This window comes from Manihot esculenta, chromosome 1 (genome assembly GCF_001659605.2).
Source record: "Manihot esculenta cultivar AM560-2 chromosome 1, M.esculenta_v8, whole genome shotgun sequence".
Lineage (NCBI taxonomy): Eukaryota > Viridiplantae > Streptophyta > Magnoliopsida > Malpighiales > Euphorbiaceae > Manihot > Manihot esculenta.
The window spans coordinates 42,085,301-42,105,217 of record NC_035161.2 but is presented as its reverse complement, the minus strand read 5'-3'; the positions used below and the strand labels follow the sequence as shown (position 1 = coordinate 42,105,217).

At 32.8% G+C, this 19,917-nt stretch overlaps 3 protein-coding genes across 9 annotated transcripts; all 3 read right to left on the bottom strand.

Moving 5' to 3' along the window:
* Positions 1-221: 221 nt before the first annotated feature.
* Positions 222-3,135, bottom strand: LOC110616149. Of its 3 annotated transcripts, none has more exons than XM_043949874.1 (7): positions 2,763-3,135; positions 2,541-2,663; positions 2,119-2,336; positions 1,679-1,822; positions 1,146-1,363; positions 585-843; positions 222-491 (listed from the first exon to the last, which is right to left on the bottom strand). In XM_043949874.1, the coding sequence occupies exons 1-7, from the start codon at positions 2,842-2,844 to the stop codon at positions 363-365; spliced, it is 1,173 nt and encodes a 390-aa protein (XP_043805809.1). In that variant the 5' UTR covers positions 2,845-3,135; the 3' UTR covers positions 222-362. The 3 variants fall into 3 exon arrangements, with proteins under 3 accessions (XP_043805809.1, XP_043805812.1, XP_021614191.1); XM_043949877.1 differs by having other exon boundaries at positions 2,769-3,134; XM_021758499.2 differs by having other exon boundaries at positions 2,119-2,341; positions 2,541-3,131.
* Positions 3,136-3,642: 507 nt separating this feature from the next.
* Positions 3,643-8,127, bottom strand: LOC110616168 (tRNA 2'-phosphotransferase 1). 4 transcript variants are annotated; one of them, XM_021758532.2, is made up of 10 exons: positions 7,706-7,751; positions 7,520-7,615; positions 7,254-7,346; positions 7,054-7,109; positions 6,685-6,832; positions 5,895-5,984; positions 5,220-5,274; positions 4,957-5,127; positions 4,039-4,095; positions 3,643-3,908 (listed from the first exon to the last, which is right to left on the bottom strand). In XM_021758532.2, exons 3-10 carry the CDS (start codon positions 7,290-7,292, stop codon positions 3,772-3,774), a joined length of 753 nt encoding a protein of 250 aa, XP_021614224.1. In that variant the 5' UTR covers positions 7,293-7,346; positions 7,520-7,615; positions 7,706-7,751; the 3' UTR covers positions 3,643-3,771. The 4 variants fall into 4 exon arrangements, with proteins under 4 accessions (XP_021614224.1, XP_043805816.1, XP_021614209.1 ...); XM_043949881.1 differs by lacking the exons at positions 7,054-7,109; positions 7,254-7,346 and having other exon boundaries at positions 7,520-7,609; positions 7,706-8,127; XM_021758517.2 differs by lacking the exons at positions 7,054-7,109; positions 7,254-7,346 and having other exon boundaries at positions 7,706-8,122.
* A 3,266-nt stretch (positions 8,128-11,393) lies between these two features.
* On the bottom strand, positions 11,394-15,231 carry LOC110616192 (probable protein S-acyltransferase 14). 2 transcript variants are annotated; one of them, XM_021758548.2, is made up of 7 exons: positions 14,726-15,231; positions 14,166-14,385; positions 14,050-14,084; positions 13,520-13,643; positions 13,347-13,432; positions 12,891-12,956; positions 11,394-11,971 (listed from the first exon to the last, which is right to left on the bottom strand). In XM_021758548.2, the coding sequence occupies exons 1-7, from the start codon at positions 14,933-14,935 to the stop codon at positions 11,846-11,848; spliced, it is 867 nt and encodes a 288-aa protein (XP_021614240.1). In that variant the 5' UTR covers positions 14,936-15,231; the 3' UTR covers positions 11,394-11,845. The 2 variants fall into 2 exon arrangements, with proteins under 2 accessions (XP_021614240.1, XP_021614234.1); XM_021758542.2 differs by having other exon boundaries at positions 13,993-14,084; positions 14,726-15,230.
* Positions 15,232-19,917: the final 4,686 nt, after the last annotated feature.

Here is a 19,917-nt window from a genome sequence, read left to right as displayed (position 1 = left end):
GGGTACATGCACCAAACATTTACAAAAATTGTAGATCTCGTGATATTTTAAATAATAGCTTGAGACATAATTACGTCATAGATCCAACGATATCTTTTGAACTGCCAGAACACTATTTTGATTCATTTAACCTTGCCACTGCCAAGAACAAATTATCCATCCAAGTTGAGATGCACTTGGGATCAATGATAAAACAATTACTTCTAAGGTGGCAAGTAATATGTTCGTCAAAGAAAAATACTATAAATTACCAAAAGAAATGTATAAGAGAAATTCCTTTTAAGTTCCTTCGGGAATCAGTACCTTTTAGTTTCCCCATTAAATACGTAAGCCAGGCTCACTAAAGCTAAAGCTGTTGCAACTCAAAAATCGTACTTAGTTCTCCCGCTCATTAGAATAAGGCATAACATATCATAAATATCAGAAGCAGAACTGAAAAAGTCCCAAGACTCGAGCATTAAACGTTTCCTTGATCCTTTAAAATGCACTACCTGCATAGAGGAATGAAGTTGGTTACAAAGTGAAATCTAGGCCCTGGTAAATGAAAGGGAAAACCTCAGAAGTTTTTAATATTATTATTACACCTTGACATCCAAGGGCATTCCTCGAAATTGGCCAGCCCCCTCTGGTGGCGTCCAATTATATATAGCACATGGAAGGAATAGCACTGATGCACCACCAATTTCCTCTACAAAGGCCTGTACTTTCTTAAATCTCCGCACATCAAAATTAGGCTGAGATTTTATGACCCAGGCAAGAGCTAACTGGTCTCCAAGCATCCGAGAAGCTTTCATATACTTTGAGGTGTAAACTTCAAGTACTTCTTGAAGGAATGTTTTTGCCCTGTAACCAGTATTGCATAATCAAGTTTCAATTGCCACTTAATATTCCGATTGCGATCAAAATCTAAGAAAAAGGAAAGCAACGTCAATAAAGAACCACAGATAACTGTTTCTACATTCGTGGAGAAATAAGAAGCAATCCACAAGAAGATTTCAACTAAATCCCCACCCTAGTTGACCCGTTGGATGCTGCAAGACCAAGATTATAATCTCACGAGTTTTGGCAACCCAAAGAACAAGAAACAATCCAAAGTATTCTCTCATGGAACATTGGCAAAGAAAAAAAATTTGCAAATTACGTACCTTAAAATTGACTCAGGGGTCCCTCTTACTGCTATAAATCCAGAATTTAAAGGTTGCTCCTTGTTGTTTCGGAAGGTGAGGGCCACATGAAATTTTGTGAACTTTTGAAAAATGTGTTCTAAGTCGTCAACAACAGCTATATCCGAGTCGGTGAAGATGTAATGAGTTATACGCCCTGGGTTCTGAGCAAGCTCCTTCAGCCTTGTGTTTAGAAAAGTCTACATATGCAACAAAGAAATTGAAAAACAGATGTTGAAATAGATGAAAGATATGCAGTTTTCGATAATTGAATAGGACTTGTGGGGTTGACCATTTAAAGAGAAACTGCAACAGATATCAAGGAGAAAAACATAACAAAAATACTTTGCTGAATCTCATTTTTGGCTTGTTGGTTAGAGAAAAGGTAAAACTGTGGGAAATATTGGGCATGATAAAACAAAAGGAAGAGAAGTATTATGGATATGCTGTAAGAAACAGAGGGATTACAAAAAATACAAACAATCTACCTATTTAGCAATGCGATGGTCTCTTACAATGTAAGATCTTATTCTTTGAAGCATCAACTTGTCTCGTGAATATTCACCCTGAATAGGATACAAAGTGACTCTATTTCTTTGCAGTGGGAGATCAGATTCTGGATTAGTAAGAATGATAACATGGCTCTTCGGCATTGTCACCTGAAATTGCACATCCGGAATGAGGATTGCAATAGCTCCTATATTGTGCAAAATTGAAAGCAATTGGATGTGGATGCAATAAATAGACTATTAAACAGATGTGACCAATAGGTTTTAGACCGAATTCTACTCTGCTGTACAGAATGGCAAATGTCACAAATTTCAAAACCAAATCCAGTTAGACTTATTATACATCAAAATCCAAATGCTTCCAAGAAAATTAATATACAGTATGTATGATTTCTACTGGGTGTTGGTAAGGTGACAATCCTTAAACTTCGACAGAAAAAAATTACCTGAATAAAATTAATGAAGACATTCAAAATGGCCATTGACCTCTCTGTCTTAGTGTAGGAAACATTCCCAACAGTAACCAAATTTGATGATTTACTGTCAGCATGCGAATACAGTGAAGCGTTGTAAATGGTAAAGACAGTGACAAAGGCAATTCTATCTCCACCATTATAAGCACTGGAAGAGGTCAGCAAATGGGACTTGTTGAGAGCTTTAAAGCCTGGGCTTCATGTAAAAACATAAATACATTAGAGCAACAATACCAGAATTCAGATGTAGGAAAGTGTTCAATGCAAAATAATTACTTAAAAGCTAACAATACTGAGCATAAAAAAAACTATACAAATATGGAAATTGCAAATCTAAATGTTAAGGATAGCAACACTTAGCATATCAGGTAACAACTAACAGCATTACAAGAAACCTTGGCATTGTAACCGATTTGGCAAGGCACGCCCAGCAGCAGGACCAAGAACCAGATGATCAGACTTTTTATTTCGTTTCTTTGCGCCAGCTTCCATCACTGAGTTGGGACGAAATTCAAAAACTGAAAAAAAGAAAACAAAAACAATTCAGCTACAATTAATTTTAAGTACCCAAATAAAAAAAAAATGCCAAAAACAATGATGAGAACTAGAGAGAGGACATCCACAGGAGAAGATATGGAAAATGATGAGGAGCAGAGGGAAATAAAGGAGGAAACGACGCCATCCACCGCACGATCTCATGCCTAACTAATTCTTCTAAGGATCTTACAGCTCAATAACTATGGCCAATACAAATCCCTGCAAATTCACTCAAAATGGTCAGGGAAAATAAACTACAGTTGAGGCAGTGACCCTAATTTCGAAAGCAGGAGCAGAATAGAGCGACTGAACTTTCGGATCAGACGGTAATTAGACCGTCCGTCGGTGTTCAACTTTTGGACAATATTAACGACCTGTCGTTTTTTACTTTGGTTTTGGAGCAGGAGTGGCGTCTCAACGTTCTGTAGTTTCACTATTTTGAACCCTTTGGCTTTTACAAAAAAACTATAATTTTTATTATTACTATAAAAAAAACTACGGTTTTCATTCACATATACAATAGGGATCCTGTAATTTCTTTTGTTTATTTTTTTTTTTTTCGGAAGTATCTGTACTTTGAGAAAGATAAATAATCCTCATAATACATAATACTCGCATTTTAAGTAACCATATGATTAAATCTTTGTAATTTTAATAATTCATCACGTTTTTTTAACCAAATACTTTACTATGAAAGTGATCATAAAGGGCCTTCCATCGCTGTTTTGCATTCTACTTTATTTTGTTTTTTATTATTTTTAAAATTAAATAAACTATTGTTAATTCATCTACAAATAATTACTTAACAGAGTAATTTATTTTATTAAAAATATAGCCATAAAATTTTATTTCGACAGTCGAGATTTTAAGTTTGCAGTACTTGTGTTATATTACAAGAAACTAAAACATAATTACTCTATTATCATATATTATAAGGATTAAGTTTATTCTATTGTCCCAATAAGAAACGGATCATCCAAGAAAAGTTTAATTCTATTCTTGATGACTTTGTTGCAAAAAGCTCATTCATTCTAAATCGCATACATGCCAAGCTAGCATGGTTCAAAAAAGAAAAAGGAGCACACATAATCAAATTTGTGTTTGAAAATGAATAAGTTGTCCATCTGGCCATGATTCAATCTTTTTAAAGTACTTTACAGGCACGATACCATCAAAACCTTCAGTCAAGATCACCCCATTATCAGATATATATAGCTTCATTCCCTCTGAATTCAACACAACAAGAACAGGAGAAAGGACTAATGGTCAGGGATTAGCAAATGAAAGGAACAAATATTCAGGTGTATTCAATTTGTATATTATATGATTGACAGGTAAGAAGATTGGATGATGTACCTTCTAGAGCTTTTTTAACATCAAGATGTATCAAAACATTAACATCCCTCCTCATACCTGAAAGATGACAGAGTAAATGCCAGAAGATATTAAATATCTACACTGTTAAATCTTATGATGGATCTAAAAGCTTCATCAATGAAGCATTTAGATCCATCATAAGATTTGATAATGCCAACAACAGCATGTTGTCCAAACAGACAACTGTGACTTGCAGGATAAAGAACATAATCTTATAACTAGTAAGCACTGCTTCCCTTTTTCCCTTTAGTAGCATCATTATGTGCTCTAGCAGGGATCCATCAATTTGACAAGTTGAATACTAGACTGTGAAGGAATATCAAAGCATGCCAACGAGAGTTCAGATAGTTCCACAATTTTTCGTTTTCTATTTTATTTTTCCAGTTTTCTTCTCCTTTTCCTAGTTTTCCAGTTATCTATTTTCCAATGGGAAACACTGGGAACATAAGAAAACATGTAATACCTCTGTCTTTTTAAATTCTACACTTCCCTCCTTCCATTACCAGATTATTTTACACTTTGTTTTACTAAATTAGTTTTATTGGATTAAAAAACCATCCTTGAATATGTAACTGTATAAAAAGAGTAACCATTCTTGTAGATTTTGATGATTGTGGACAATTTACTAATGTAACTATTTGAAAAACGAAATTCAATGAAATAATATAACTGACCATGATAACTATTATTATAATATTTTGCTGTCACATTTTTAAATAAACAATTTTGTTTTACATTTCAAAGTTGATATAAAATTTATATTTAAGTAAATAATCAGTTAAAATTACTGAAAAAACATGGTTATAATGAAGCACCAGCCATTTGCTCTAATTTTCCAAAACATAGTGTCATAAATGATAAAAGAGTATTGAATAACAGGATTATCTGATATCTCACCGCTAATAACTTCACCATCAGTTGGTAGGCCACATGCGAAGTGAACATGCAATCTTTTCATGCGCTTTAAGCCAGACTTCAATATAGATTCCAAATTCCTCTTATAGGTCCCATGTACACACACTGCAAGGGCAGGAAAAAGAGCAGTACATAATACAATAGGTACACACACTGCAACAACAGGAAAAAGAGCAGTACATATTACAGTAACCTATAACATAAGAAATAAAAGGGGGAAAGGAATTGAATAATATTTATTCTACCTGGGACTTCCTCAGCTGAAAGGATTGCTTTTAGTAAGCTCTCAGATTCGACTGTCTGCACATTTATAAGAAACCCATTCAATCAGGTGTTCATTGCAAACATTTTGCTCTTTTTATGGGGTGGAGCTCGTGCAGATGCCATACAAACACAAAATTTAGACTCCAAAACTATTCCCCAAGATGATCAAATCATCAAATATGAGGTAAGAACAAGCATCCTTTTCTTAACACAACAACGACCACCACTGCCGCCACCACCATCATGTCATTTACAAGCCAATCTAGCATTTTCTTCAAAGTAATTGAATATAATACATAAAACTAAAGCATAATCAACAGTGTCAAATCCTTTTGGCATCAAATCGTTGAACAAGGAGCTACTGGCATTCAATCCATACTAAAGCTTGACAAATTCCATGCATGCCTGCTTTCAAACTAATACAATTAGATTTGTTCTCACTGCTCCAAGCAATCAATCAAGGCTTGGAGGATTCAAAAGCTCGTTAAGACTTTAACCAAATTGTCATATCATAAGAGTGAAATACAATACTTAGCATATATTTATGAATGTCCAAGCATAAATAATTCAAAAAGTTTATCACTAGGATTATACTTTGACAACCAAAAAACAGATTATACTCTCATTAAAAAACAAGACGATTTATCACTTATCACCTTTACTGTATGGCCTTGGTTTGCACGTATTAGGAGCTCCCCATTTTCCTCCAAAAGGCTGAATCGCTGCTTATTATCCTTTCTAACAGCCTGGAATTTCAAACAAAATTGTAATCCTAGGGCAACTAATAAAAGACAAAAGCAAGTGTAGTTTGATATAATTAAAGATGTAGAAGCAAGATATATAAGCTCTAGATGTTATGCGAGTTGAAGAAAGTAGAAGCACAAACTGGGAAAGAAATACAGGCCAGAAATGAAAATTTACTATGCAGGCCTGCCAGCAGCTTCAGTTTTTCTGTGGCATCTTTTTCAACAATGGCCAGATAAGAATTAAGGCTTCTAAGACCTGGTACTAGTAATTACATATGCATTTTGTTCTTAATTACAAATATTAACATAATCCGTAGATAGCTAACAACACACATCAATACTTTAAAAAATAAGCACAAATCATGGAACAGGTTACATATTTTTTTCAAACACAACTCACGACCATAAGTTCATCAATAGGAGTCATAACTCTATGCTAGCTATCTCAAAACCAAATGCATGAATAGAAAGAGATATCACAACGATAATACGTGGAATAAATCATTTGAGAACCCATGAAGAAACTATTGCTTTCTGTAATTTCCTTACATCATATTGACTTCAAAATAAACATGGAGAAATTGTTACACAATCAATCATTTCCAAAACCATGATTCAATGAACTACCATGCAAGGACTCCAACAATGAAGATAGAGATACAAAGATAAATCGAGAAAGACAAGTATTTACTGAACCAACCTCCTTAATTTCATCAACTGTGTGCGACCTTAACGGAATATTGGCAAATGTTTTCATATTCAACTTCAACAAATCTTGAACTTTGACATACCCATCACTCCGAATATTCAAGTTTAACTCAGAAGCCCTATGGCGCAAAATGCGTGTCCTGAAAATATTAAAGAAAACACATACTTTAATATTATCCATCTCTAGCTTATTAAGAAAAGAAAAGATTGTCGTCCAGCAGAACAGAATTAAATGTAAAGACCTATGTACATATCCAACCTTTTGTTCTAATCAAAAGAAAGGAGGGAGGAGGATGGGGGAATGCATGAAAGAAAACTAAAGAGCAGCATAATATTTTCCCCGTATTGTACTTGGTCTCACCATTTGGCCCACTTCTGATGAGCGCTGTTGAAATTTAATGCCGGTGGAATGAGACCCTTCTCAACTTCAACGAGAACCATAGCAATATCAACAAGTGTTGTTTAAAAGTCCACTTAAAAAAATGAATGAATAAATAAATTCCAAGTTTTTCACTGTATGGAACACGCACAAACAAAAAATAGATATTGTAGTTCGCCAACCTGCCTGAGAAATTCAGTGACTTTCATACAGTCCAACATCGATTAACCATATCGTACAAACATTTCTCTAGGCGTACAAAGCAGCACCCAGAACTGGATATAAAGCAATATAAAGAAGAAAGCTAAATTAAGAGTCGAAACGCCAAATTCGCATGCTTTGCAAGCAATAAAATGATCTAATAGGGGAGATGAAAACACCAAAATTAAACCCCAAAAAAAATAAAGAAGAAAAGCATCAATAACATAGAATTAAAAGCGGTGCTTACAAGAGTCTCCCAAGAGCATCAATTTTATCCTTGCCTCCTGTACCACCATGACCCCTCGATCTTTCTCTATCGGGTTTCATCTCCGACCCTCTTCCGCTAACCATTAAAAAATAAAAAGAAGCACAATTATATTTCGCGCTAATGATTTTAGAAAACAAAAATCAGTGGAATAGATAAAGGAAATACCTTCCACAGGAATGGCCAAAAGAAGGAAAAGAAGAGCTCATGTTCTTTGCGTTGTCTATAAAACGAGAGGAAGGAGACCTAGTGAGCCAGGGAAGAGAAGACACGCTGCAACTGGTAAGGCTAGGTGTGAGATAGGATCGGAAGCAGCATAGAATTCGTATTCCGCAGCAGCTAGAACTACCCCGCATATGGAACAGAGGTGAGAAATGAGAAATCGGAAACTCTAACGGTGCTAGTGATAAGTGTAGGTAATCTATTGGTGGAAGCGCCGCTAGTAGGCTAGCAGAGAATCAAAACCATCCAAGTCATGTGGGCCTGATCTACTTTCAGTATTGTAATAGAATTTGTACGAAACACCTGAAAAGCTAATTAGGGGAAATCTTGAGCCAACTAGAAGGTGTCCTCTCGTAAGGCAAAGCAGATGTTGAAATACCTTTACTGGAAAGCAATCGATTGGAATAATGAGTTGCAAAATAACCATGATATTGTTTCCAAAAGTATAAAAAAAAGTGCACTAGTAAACGATCTCCAAAAGTATAAAAAAAAGTGCATTAGTATACGATGCTATACCTGTGAAAATTAAATTATTTAAATTTAATTATATTAATAAGATTTAAATTTATATTCAATTTAATTAAAAATTAATTTAAATTATTTAAATTCATTTTAAATTCAATTATTATTATTAGTATAAATTTAAATTTATTTAATTTTATATATTTAATTAATAATTTATATAAAAATTATTTTTTATTAATAATTTTCATCTAAAAAATAATTAAATTTTAATTTTTAAATAAAAATATATAAAAAAAATTATAAATATTATTATAAAATATAATTTTTTTATATTAAATTAATTACTTATATAAATCGATTCAAATAGTAATACGTATCCATAAAATTTCAACTACATTCGAATCAGCAACGGATATTTTTTATTAAATTTAAATTCATTTCAAATACTATTATAACTCTCTAAATTTAATTATAATTATTTAAATTTATTCTATTAAATGATATTACTATCGAGTATATGAAAATATTTAATCCGTTCTCATTCCACCCTCGACTGTGCATACGACCCATGGTGTACTGAGGATATTTGCGCTTCCTTTAGCAGCTGAGCTTGCACTTACAAACCCCCAGGACAATGGACAATATCAGGAGAGAAGGGCTCCAATACAATATATTCCTCTTATTCATTTATTTTGGAATGGCATGGCAATGTTACCCTTTGGATTTTAAGCTTTAGCATCGGACTGGCCCAGAAAATCAGTTGGGCTTGGCTCATAGTGTGTAATTGATCCGTTCAATTTTAAACTGAATTTAAAAAATTAAAATCTTTAAAAATATCAACTTAACCGAAATTAGAGAAGAACCAAATTGAATCGAAACCATGTTCAATACTTGATTGGTTTGTGAAACAAGTTGATGCTGCCCTATGGGGACAGTGTTACAGTGCATTTATTGGTTCGTGAAACAAATTGAACCGAATTTTTCTCCTCTGCTAGAGCAGTTACAGTGCCGTTATTGTTTACAAGCACAAATTCATTACAAACTGAAGAAGAAAAAAGACTTAAATCTCTATGTAAATTCCATTTACCTTCAAGACCGTCATCAGGATGCTCGACAGATGGTTCTTTGCCTGAGCCAATATGCAAATCTTTTTCTTTTTCTCCCTCATCATCAGATATAAGTTCTTCTATAACTACTGCTTTTGCTCCCTTGCATGCAATGCATCAGTAGTAACAGAACTTGGAGATTCAAGCCTACTGGATTCAAACACGCTCTGAAATGAGCGAGCAAAGAACGGGTCATCAAATGGATCTATCCCTCCAAATAGGCTGGGCATCATGCCAAAGCTCCGGAAATTCCCAAAAGGGTCACCCATACCAAAGAAATTGTTTCTACCTTCGATTTCACTCTGCATCTTCTATGATTTATCCCTTCAAATGAGGTAGAAGAGATATTTGAAAATTGATCCCCTAAAAAATCTACCAAACATCATATGAATTGAAGAATATCCCGTGTTCATTACTGCAGAATAAGATTCAATGTTTCTACCTTAAAAACTGGCATGTTTTCCAGCTATGGAACAAGCAACACAGAATGATCATAACAGAGTTTTTTTACAAATATAAAAAAAAAAGGGGGCAAACAATAAATTAAATGCATGTCTAATAGACTATGATAAACTGTAATATGAAAATGGCATAGAACTATATGACCTCCATTAGACAGGTGTGAGTTTCAAAGGAGAGGTTTTTGTATTTCATATCATGTTAAAATTGTATAATCCACATCCTCAATCACTTCAGATGCACGCCTATCCAAACAGAGCCTACGAGAATTATTCAATAACTGTCCAACGTTCATCGCACCAGCAGCATAAATAATTGGAGAATGAAAAAAATAACTCCCGCGGTCAGAATTAAAAAAAAAAAAAAAGAGTTTGGGGCATTAAACAGCTTGTACCCATAGAACATCTGGCGTAATGGAGGAACAGAAGCAGCCTTCAATTCTTGCATTTTAGATGACTACACTTATGCGTGTACCTATATTGAAGAGTTAAGAACCCATGGAAAAAGATGGTAAGTAAACTACATAGGATGGAAGTTCAAGTGGACGATCATCCAGCTCTCCATTGAGTGGTTTGTAGAAAGTTAATGATGTCTGGTTCCCTTATCAGTAACTACATGGAATGGGGATAATAAATGAACAAACCAGAGTGATTGTATTAACAATGCACATTAAGCCCAAAAAAGAAATCAATGAGATAGGGTTTCAAAAAATCACAATTGTCCTTCACGCCCTGTTCGCTAAATTTGAATGGCAACAGCAGAACTGAAAACAAAAAAAGGGGAAACAAATCGCTGATAAAAATTCTCTGATCAACCATCAGCAAAGTGACTAAAAGAGAGAAACCGTGAACAACAATCGAGTTCTCATCAATGTCCCAAATTCGCTTACATAAGGGGGAAATTCTGCATGCAAAGCGCAGGAAATTAGATGAGCAAAGTTGAAGGAAATACCTACAAACTGCAACTTTGCCAACAGAAGAAATTCGCACAGAGAGAGAGAGAGAGAGAGAGAGAGAGAGAGAAAGAAGGCGCCAGAACGACCTGCGTTTCAGTAACCGTATTACGGGATTTTATACAGGTAACGATAATTTGGAAAATATCAAGCACTGAGAATGTGACACGTAACCGATGCTTTTCTCCGCGCTAAGCCAGAATATTCTGGTCATTTTTTTTAAAAATAATGTGTTATATATAAACACACAGAGATACATTATTTCAAATATTTATCTAAATAATTATGAAAATTTTAATTAAATTTGTTTATACTACTTTTAACTAATTTTACATTTCTTTCCAAATAAACTATTTCGATGTCATATTTCATACGTTTTAACAAAAAATTTTAGATAAATTCAAATTATTTTTAATAACATCTAGAAAATAAATTTTAAAAAGCTAACCTTAGTGATCCAGGCTTAAAAGTTTTATGTAAGTTCTGCCTAGAAAAGAAGTTAGCATCAGAGCTATGTATTATAGGAAAAACTTAAATGAGTGATCATTTAATGGTTACAGTTATCCAATTGTTAAATAGTTGTCTTAATACGAATTGCTTGAGAGCTTATTGAGGTTGATAAGCTATTAAGGAGAAACATAAACTCGCAAACTTTTCCACCAAGGCAGGCAAAAGCCAGATACTTGATTTTCAATATTTTCCATTCAATATACAATAAAACCTATAGGAACACCAACATCAGCAGCGTAATACCACATCAATAAACTTGCAATTCCTTCATGCAGTTCCCATATTCCTCGCAATTAGAACAAGCAAATATCAGCCAATCATGACTTCCCAATATTATGCAACCTAGAATTTGATCTTCCAGAATTTCTTAACGCTACTCTCTCTCTCTCTCTCTCTCTCTCTCTCTCTCTCAACATATATATCTCTCTCTAGCCAGTTATTTCAGAAGGACGCCTCCAGGAATTAATGGTTAGGACCTCATATAAGCAGAGCAATTTGATTATCAAGGTTTGGGCATATTGGCATGTTTTGGCTGGGCTCCATTTCCATTGTTAAAAAAAAGAAAAATTTCCAGTTCCATAACACGACTGGTTGCTAGAACTCTTGGGAGTCCAAGTCGGGCTTTGATGGATATTCAAGACCCTGGAGTGCAGGCATTCGTCGCAAATCTTCTTCTGAATAAGCCGGAATGAACCAGTATCGTTTATCTGTCCCAAATACCTGAGACAAACACCATAATGTTTAATACGGGATGGAGATTAACTAAGAACTACAGCAGAGGAAAAGCTTTCAACAATTAGGCAACCTTACAGCTTCAACTGAAACAGAGGAAGTTTCAGCAGCTACACAATAAACTCCTTATCATGTAAATTAAATGCTAGCACTTCAACCCAGCTTCAACAAGAGACTAGATAACAAGATAAATATGCAACTGCCAAAAAATTGGCAACAGCTTGTAACATTGCTTCAGAATGCTACATGCATCTCTTCAATGCTTTGGCCTAGAATAGCCATTACGCAAAGTGCAAACATACAGAAGCTATGCAGGTAAAAACCATTCTGCATAAACCATCTATGATTATTCAGATTAATATTCAAGTACTACTCAAATGATAAAACAGTAATTACTGGGAGTGATTCTCAGTTTACACACTTGGCCAAAATGAATTCATCATTATTCATATTCACAACATGGTAGCAGACAGTTATTCAACTGTTCGGAGTAAATAAATGCAGAAAACAATTATTTGAAACACAGTTTCATGAAATAACAGTGCACATGATTTGTATCACAACTTGCAGTGCTACCTCTCTCTCTGGTCCCTATTCCAGCCAAACATGTTTATGATAGTGCTGCATCCTCATTACAAGAAGATGAAGCATTGATGAGCATATGATTAGGAAGAATGAGAAAGCTCCTGGGCTCTGAGGTTTTTCATATTTGTTAAATATGTAGTTTGCCTAGAATGCATTCAGAAGATAATAGTTCCTCAAGACAAGGCGTTTTAACTTTTTATTAAGCTAGAATTGCACACAGTTCTGAGTTCAACCCACTTTTACACATCATTTCTCAGACTTCATACATGACATTTATGAAGAGACAAACAAAAAAGAACAAAAAACTGCAATAAAGGATCACCTGTTCAAAGTTCTTCCTACGACCAAGGTCATAGCGCCACTTCGGTGTGGTTTTCTTCTCATATGCCTGATCAGAAGACAAATAGCACTTCAATTAACAGAACATCCCTAACAGACATCATGGCAGTAATAATTTAATAAATTGTCTTCAACATTGAGCACTGAGAGATCAACATAATAGGAAAAAATTAAAAAACAAATAAAAAAAAGGAAATTGAGCATATAAGCCAAAAGCCAGATATATACAGGAGCCAATTGAGCCTGTAGCATGAAGTTAATTGAGTTAAATTAAGCCAAATGCTTGTATAACACATAACCAATTTTATTATCTCCATAAAAGCTTGAGATCTTTTTGTGCATCCATAGAACCACAAGAGACTTGCTTAATGTTAAAAGGAAAAGGAGGCCAAAGCAAAATATCTGATAGCAGTTGAACAAGTTAAGCAAAAGAAAATACCTCGATAGTAGTGGTATTAGCAGAAACCAGGGATATGTGCATGATCATAAATCCCAGAACACTCAATGCAAATGCCAGGTTCAAAACTGTAAAAGAGCAACATTAGTTTGTAGAAAGACACAAACATACTTTACTGATTAAACAGGTCCCAGAGTAGGCAAAGTGGATCCTACCAAAGGCAAGAAATGTGGTTGCAAGGGTCCCAGGTGTTCCAGGAATTTCACCATCACTAAAGAATGCAATGAAGTGTGGTAGCAGTGACAAGGTCACAAGACTTGTCTCAAGAAACGTGTAGAACTGCATTGTTAAAAGATTGCTTGTCAAGGAAATGTTCGAAAAGGTGTCATATCACCAACAATTTACACCGATTGTAAGCTATGAGAAAACATAATTCACAAAAGTGTAACAGCACTATCACCAAGAACATAATCAGAGCTATAACTCTTCTAGGAAGACCTCTATCTAGTTTTATATTTCCCAGGATCTTACTAGAGAAATAATTTGCAAAACGCATAAGCTTTCTTCTCTTTCACATTTCAAAAAGATTAAGTGGAATACAATTACACATGAAGAAACAGCTCCCTACTTAGGCTATGCTTTCAAAGAATATATAATATATGGGCTCAGGCAGTTAAAAGCAACTTACTAAAAATAGAAGAAAATATTTATAATTTAATGCTCCAACACAATTTACAACCCATACACAATGATGGTCCATCTTTAGCACACACCTCCCACCTGAAAGAAACAAAATAGATAATCATTTTTTTCTGAAGAACAAGTTGATAAAGGAAAAGAACGTTTGCAAAGGAAACTCACAAACAGAACAATGGTGGCAGCGAGGTGGTTTCAGCTGGGTGCACTTCCGGCAATACCGAATCCTTTGGTTGGATGGATTGGTTGGCAAGCCACTGAAATCTGAGGCATTGAGTGGATCAGACTCACCTCTTTCCTCATCATTAGCAGGCCTCCAAGTAGGAGGCACGCTACCCGGATCAGTTAAAACAACAGAAAAGTAACTCCATAATAGCATCACCAACTGCAAATTTAATCAAAATTTCCACTTTTAGTTCCCTTTTTTAGTACACACAATTATATAGTGTTCTATCACTATTTGAAGCTAAAAGAAAAATATAAGACACTCGGCTCCCTTTGCAAATTAATTAACAATCCAAGAAAATTGCAAAATTACCATATTTCCATTACTCGAACAAAATTAACCAAGAAAAGAAAAAGGTTCTAATTTTTTCAAGAAAAGAAAATTTGAATCAGTATTGTATAACTAAAAGCTCAATGTAATAGAAAAGTTCCCTTAATCAAAAGGCAGAAAATAAAAAACCTAAAAATTCAGAAAACTGACAAGAAAAAGGAAATCTCACCAAACAATGAAATGGGATCAATACAGCGAGAGCAGTGACAGAATCAAGGCCACTGTCGTACAGAGAAGGGCCATAATTGGTTAAAACGACGGCGTAATATGTGACACCCACAACCCCAAGCACCAACAAGATCATGATGGAGCCCAGGCCGCGTAGGGCCGTACAGAACTTGAATACGTTCCAAGCCATAGCAGCTCCCGATCTATGCATACTAAACAAAAGAAAAAAAGAAAATGATAAAACCCAAAGTGTTGGTCTTGAAGCTGGAGATTTGGGTGAATCAGGATAGGGTCAGATACCGCAAGAAAATGCAATTCGAGAAAGAAAAAAGGGAAAGCGTCCTTTATTTTCTTTTCTGTGATATTGTGATTTGTGATCTGCGAATCAAGGGTTTATCTGATTTGGTATTCCAGATGGAGAGTGGAATCCATGTTCGGAGGCGAGGTCTATGAAGCAAAAGAGGGAGAGAGGGGGTGAAATGTTTCTCTTTTGGGATTATATTAAATTATTATTAATATAAAATAGAGAAATATTAAGGGATGGTAAAGTGGAATAATTGCTTGAAAGATTTTTACAGGCGCTGATTTCTTTTTTTTTTTTTTTTTTTTTAAATGTATCCTTGCAAGCCCTTATGATCTAGAAGCCCCTGGTCTGTTGACTTTGGACTATATCAGTCTCAGTTAGAGTTTTCTTAACCTTTATCTTTAATTTTTCAAAAAAAAAAACATGCTTTTTAATTATTAAGTGTAAATTATAGAATTTATTTAGAAGTTGACATAATTAATACATCTGGTAAACTCAAAAAAAAAAAATCTGCTTTTCATATTTTATAAACAAAAAACTAGTCTTTATATATTTCTTAAACAACAATTAAATTTTAATTTATATATTTTTGCACTTAGTTTCAAAATAATTTTTATAATATACAAAAGGCTTGAGAGTATGCGTGTAGATTTTAAAGATCATTCAGAGCTACGCAAAAGTATTTTATATATCTTATTTCGTTGAATTATCTTATAATGAATTAGAAAATTCGATTATCCAAAATTTTATATAAACAACTATAAATTTTGCACAAGACAATGAAGGAATCTAATGACTTTGGTTCTTTCTCTTGTTCTTGACTCCTTGATTTATCTAAAATTATCTAGCTCAATCTACATGGGATTAGCTTTGATTTTAGACATATTTTTAATAATATAATTAATATTTTTAATTATGATACTTATTTTGCAATTAGCTTTGTGTATTCATACATAGATAATAAGAATCAATATTTTATCAAATTGAATATAGTACATATATAAGGAATTGTTATAAATCTATAAAATTATGATTCTATTATTTGATTTTATTGAAATTTGAATTTGGTGTTTTAGAAAGATAAAATATGATAAGTATGCAAAAATAAAATAAAGAAATTATTGTGTGACTTCCATTTCTTTATTTTGGAAAATTATTGGAGTCTTTTGAGTACCACCAAACGAATTGTATTACAACACATTATTAAATAATTTAGAACTATTAATTAAACCAACACTATCATTAAAATGTTCATATTTACATTAAAATTTAATAAGTTTCTACTTTTTCACTAATTTATTATAATAATTTGATTCTGTATGATATAGTAAAGATAGGAGTTGACTTAAACTAAAAATTAAAATTTTAATATTTATAAAAATTAAATTAAATTGATTTAATCAAATTAATTTAATTTAATTTAATTTAATTCAGTTTAATCGTTTAAAGTTTTTAATAAAAATTTTAAATATATTTTATTTTATTTTTAATATTTTATAATTTAATTAAAATATTTTAATATTAGTTATAATTTAATCTCTTTATATTATTAAAAATAATATATTATTATCGTTAATTAATTTAATTTTATTAATTTTTTTATTAAAATTAAATCAATATCAAAATTTTTAAAAATAAAAATTAAATCAAATTAAAAAATAAAAAATTAAATTAACTTTAAAATTAATTCAGTTGACTTAATTCTTTTAATTTAAATTGAGTACTATTCATCTCTTAATAAAATAACTTGTAATCGAAATATACTAAAAATATTTCTTTATTCCTTTGCATATTAGTTTCAACTTAACTGTTTTTAAAATAATTATATTATAAGTTTGTTTTTAAGTCTAATTTATTCTATTTATACGTATAGATCAACATTCCTGACCCAACTAATTACTATTATTATTATTATTATTATTATTATTATTATTATATTAATTGACATTTTTACCTTTTATCGTAATATTGTAATTATTATTCTTATTAATTAAAAATATACGTAGACTTTGCTTAAAATATTTATTTAGGATAGTTCCTTTGTTAAACGTGTATTTTTTTTTTGGCCAAAGATGTAATTTTAATTTATTAAGATGTTTCTAGAGTTGCCATTCTCGTGGAGTGGTTGATCCGGTGTTTTGTGTTAGTGGAGCACCTCAGCTCATATAAGTATTTCTCTATATCAATGGCCCATTAATTGAAAGCAATACAGAATGAAAGGAAAATGTCAAGGAAACAGTTGAAGAAGACGGAAAACTTCCATAAAAAGAAGCCAATAGGTGTCCTCTTTTCACATTCAATTGTTGACTTAAAATCAATGATAAATTAAGAATTTTTTTAAATAAATTTTATTATTTAATATCACACAATTTAAAATATAAATATTTAATTTACTTTATATAATTTGTATTACTCTAATATCTGATAAATTTATAGCAATTTATTTGACATATGAATAAGTTTATATATAAGAGAAAATAATTTTGACGTGACATTTTTTTATTTGAATAGAAAAAAAAGAACAAAAAGGAAAAAAACTTTATTTTTCTTTAGTTATTTTCTCTCATTTTGAAGAGAAAATAAAAAATTATATATTTTAAAAAAAATTATATTTATTTTTTTATATCTATTACTATTTTTTTTATTTTTTTTTAACTTTTCACCTATCTAAATATAAAAATAAATAAATATAAAATAAACAATATTTTTCTCTTATTTTCCTTTTCCTCTTTTAAAATATCTAGGCATAGGAGAGAGAAAGGTCAAAACAGAGGGCAGAAAAACGGCAGTGAGAGAGAGGGGGTAATTAAAAAAAATGTAATTTTTTTTTTTTAGAAAAAGAGGGATAGAGCCCTTATTTTATTAATCTAGGCCATGAAAGCCTCGATCTATCAGCATCATTCAGTAAAAATTTAATAGTAATAGGAGGTCATTGATGAATTTTCAAATTAAAATCATCACCAATGGTTAAACTAGTCAAACGATCCGCTATCGCATTTGTTTCCCTGTAAATTTTTACCATCTTGACTTCTCAGCTTCTATTGATAAGATCACGACAATTCCTCACCAAATTAGCAACTCTAAAAACTCATGCACCTCTACCTGCAAGTAAATCTAACGCGAGTTGAAAATCCGTTTGAACTTCAATCTTCTTCCACCCTGAATTCCATGCTAATACTAAAGCATAATATATTCCCCATAGCTCAGCTTCCATTACTCCACAATTGCCCAAAAACCGTTGAAAGCCCAAAAGCCATTTACCTTCATTGTTTCGAAAACAACCTGTACAACTTGCCCTTCCTGCTGACAACAATGCACTACCATCGGAATTCACTACCACCCAGCCTGTTTCTGGCGGCTTCCACCCAACATACTTCAAAGACCGGCCTCTCGGTCCAGACCCAGCCTGCATCGAAAACCTCCATGCATGAACATATTCTTTTGCTCGAAGCTGAATAAAGGACGCATCAATAGTATCCTGGTCATTATTCTCATTAAAAACCAACAAGTTTCTTCGCTTCCATAACCACCAAACAACCGAACTAAAAAGCACATCCCATGGTATTCCATTAGCCAATAACCCTACTTTTTCTATATTAGCAGATAGCCATAAAGACACATGCAAAATATCAAAAAATGGAGAAACGAAATTGATAGGTAAAAAGGAATTCCAAATTTGTTTCACATGTTGGCAATCTCGTAGAGCATGCAAAACAGATTCACTTGCAACTCCACAAAGAGGACATAAATCATAATCAATAAATTCTCGCTTTCGGCGTTGAACATTAACCATGATTTTCTCATGTGCCACTTCCCACAAAAACACTTGAATTCGCTGTGACACCCTAACCTTCCACAGCCCTTGCCAATCCATATTAGATCCTGACACTTTTGAATAAAACGTATCAAACCCTGACTTAACTGTATACAAGCCAGAAGAAGAATGCTTCCACGCAAAACCATCCAAACACGACATATCATCAACTAAAGTAATTGATTGGAAATATAAAAGGACATAATTTTAATTAAAAAATATATTTTTTTAAATCAAAACCACACAACATGAATTTTATTAGGGATATTTATAATTTAGTCCCTGAATATTATCATTATTAACAAGTCAGTGCCTATATTTTTTAAAATCTATTAAAATGTCCTTATCTTTTCTCTCCGTCAACGAAATAGTCATTCTGTCTATTTTTGCCGTTAAAAATATAGTAAAAGACCAAATTACCATCCTTTCTTCTCCTCCTCCTCCTTCCTTTTCTTCTTCATCAATTCTTCTTACTTCTTCTGCTTCTGCTTTTTTTTTCTTCTTTTTCTTCTGCTTCTGCTTCTTCTTCTTCTCCTTCTGCTTCTTCTTCTTCTCCTTCTTGTTCTTCTTTTTTTCTTCTTCTTCTCCTTCTCCTCCTTCTTCTTCTTCTTTTTTTTCTCCTCCTTCTTCTTCTTCTTCTTCTTCTTCTTTTTCTTCTTCTTCTTCTTCTTCTTCTTTTTGGAGGAGGAGGAGGAGGAGGGACTATTTTGTTGACGGAAAGAAACAATAAGGACATTTTAATAGATGTGAGAAAAAATAAAGACGTTTTAATAAATTTCTGAAAATGTAGGGACTGACTTGTTAATAATGTCAATATCCAAGGAGTAAATAAGAGGTTTTATTTGAGGGTAAAATTGGATTTTAAAAATTTTCTCTCTCCTCCTTTATCTAATTTTAACGGAAAAAAGGATGGAAGGACTATTTTGTTAACGGAAAGAAAATATAAGGACGTTTTAATAGGTTTTTAAAAATATAGGGACTGACTTGTTAATAATGGCAATATTTAGGGACTAAATTGTAAATCTCCCATTTCATTAAATTGAATGCCCTAAAGTTTTCTCTAGATTTTTGCTTT

Coding starts and splice junctions, on each gene's coding strand:
- LOC110616149 (XM_043949874.1), bottom strand. CDS start 2,844: ATGAGATCGTGCGGTGGATGGCGTCGTTTCCTCCTTTATTTCCCTCTG. Junction 1,823..2,118: donor TCTTCATTAATTTTATTCAG/GTAATTTTTTTC, acceptor GTGCAATTTCAG/GTGACAATGCCGAAGAGCCA. Junction 492..584: donor GAATGCCCTTGGATGTCAAG/GTGTAATAATAA, acceptor TCCTCTATGCAG/GTAGTGCATTTTAAAGGATC.
- LOC110616168 (XM_021758517.2), bottom strand. CDS start 7,893: ATGCGGGGTAGTTCTAGCTGCTGCGGAATACGAATTCTATGCTGCTTC. Junction 5,275..5,894: donor ACCAAGGCCATACAGTAAAG/GTGATAAGTGAT, acceptor ATAAATGTGCAG/ACAGTCGAATCTGAGAGCTT. Junction 5,128..5,219: donor TTCAGCTGAGGAAGTCCCAG/GTAGAATAAATA, acceptor CTGTTGTTGCAG/TGTGTGTACCTATTGTATTA.
- LOC110616192 (XM_021758542.2), bottom strand. CDS start 14,935: ATGCATAGATCGGGAGCTGCTATGGCTTGGAACGTATTCAAGTTCTGT. Junction 12,957..13,346: donor CTAATACCACTACTATCGAG/GTATTTTCTTTT, acceptor TCTTCTGATCAG/GCATATGAGAAGAAAACCAC. Junction 11,972..12,890: donor GTAGGAAGAACTTTGAACAG/GTGATCCTTTAT, acceptor TGTTTGTCTCAG/GTATTTGGGACAGATAAACG.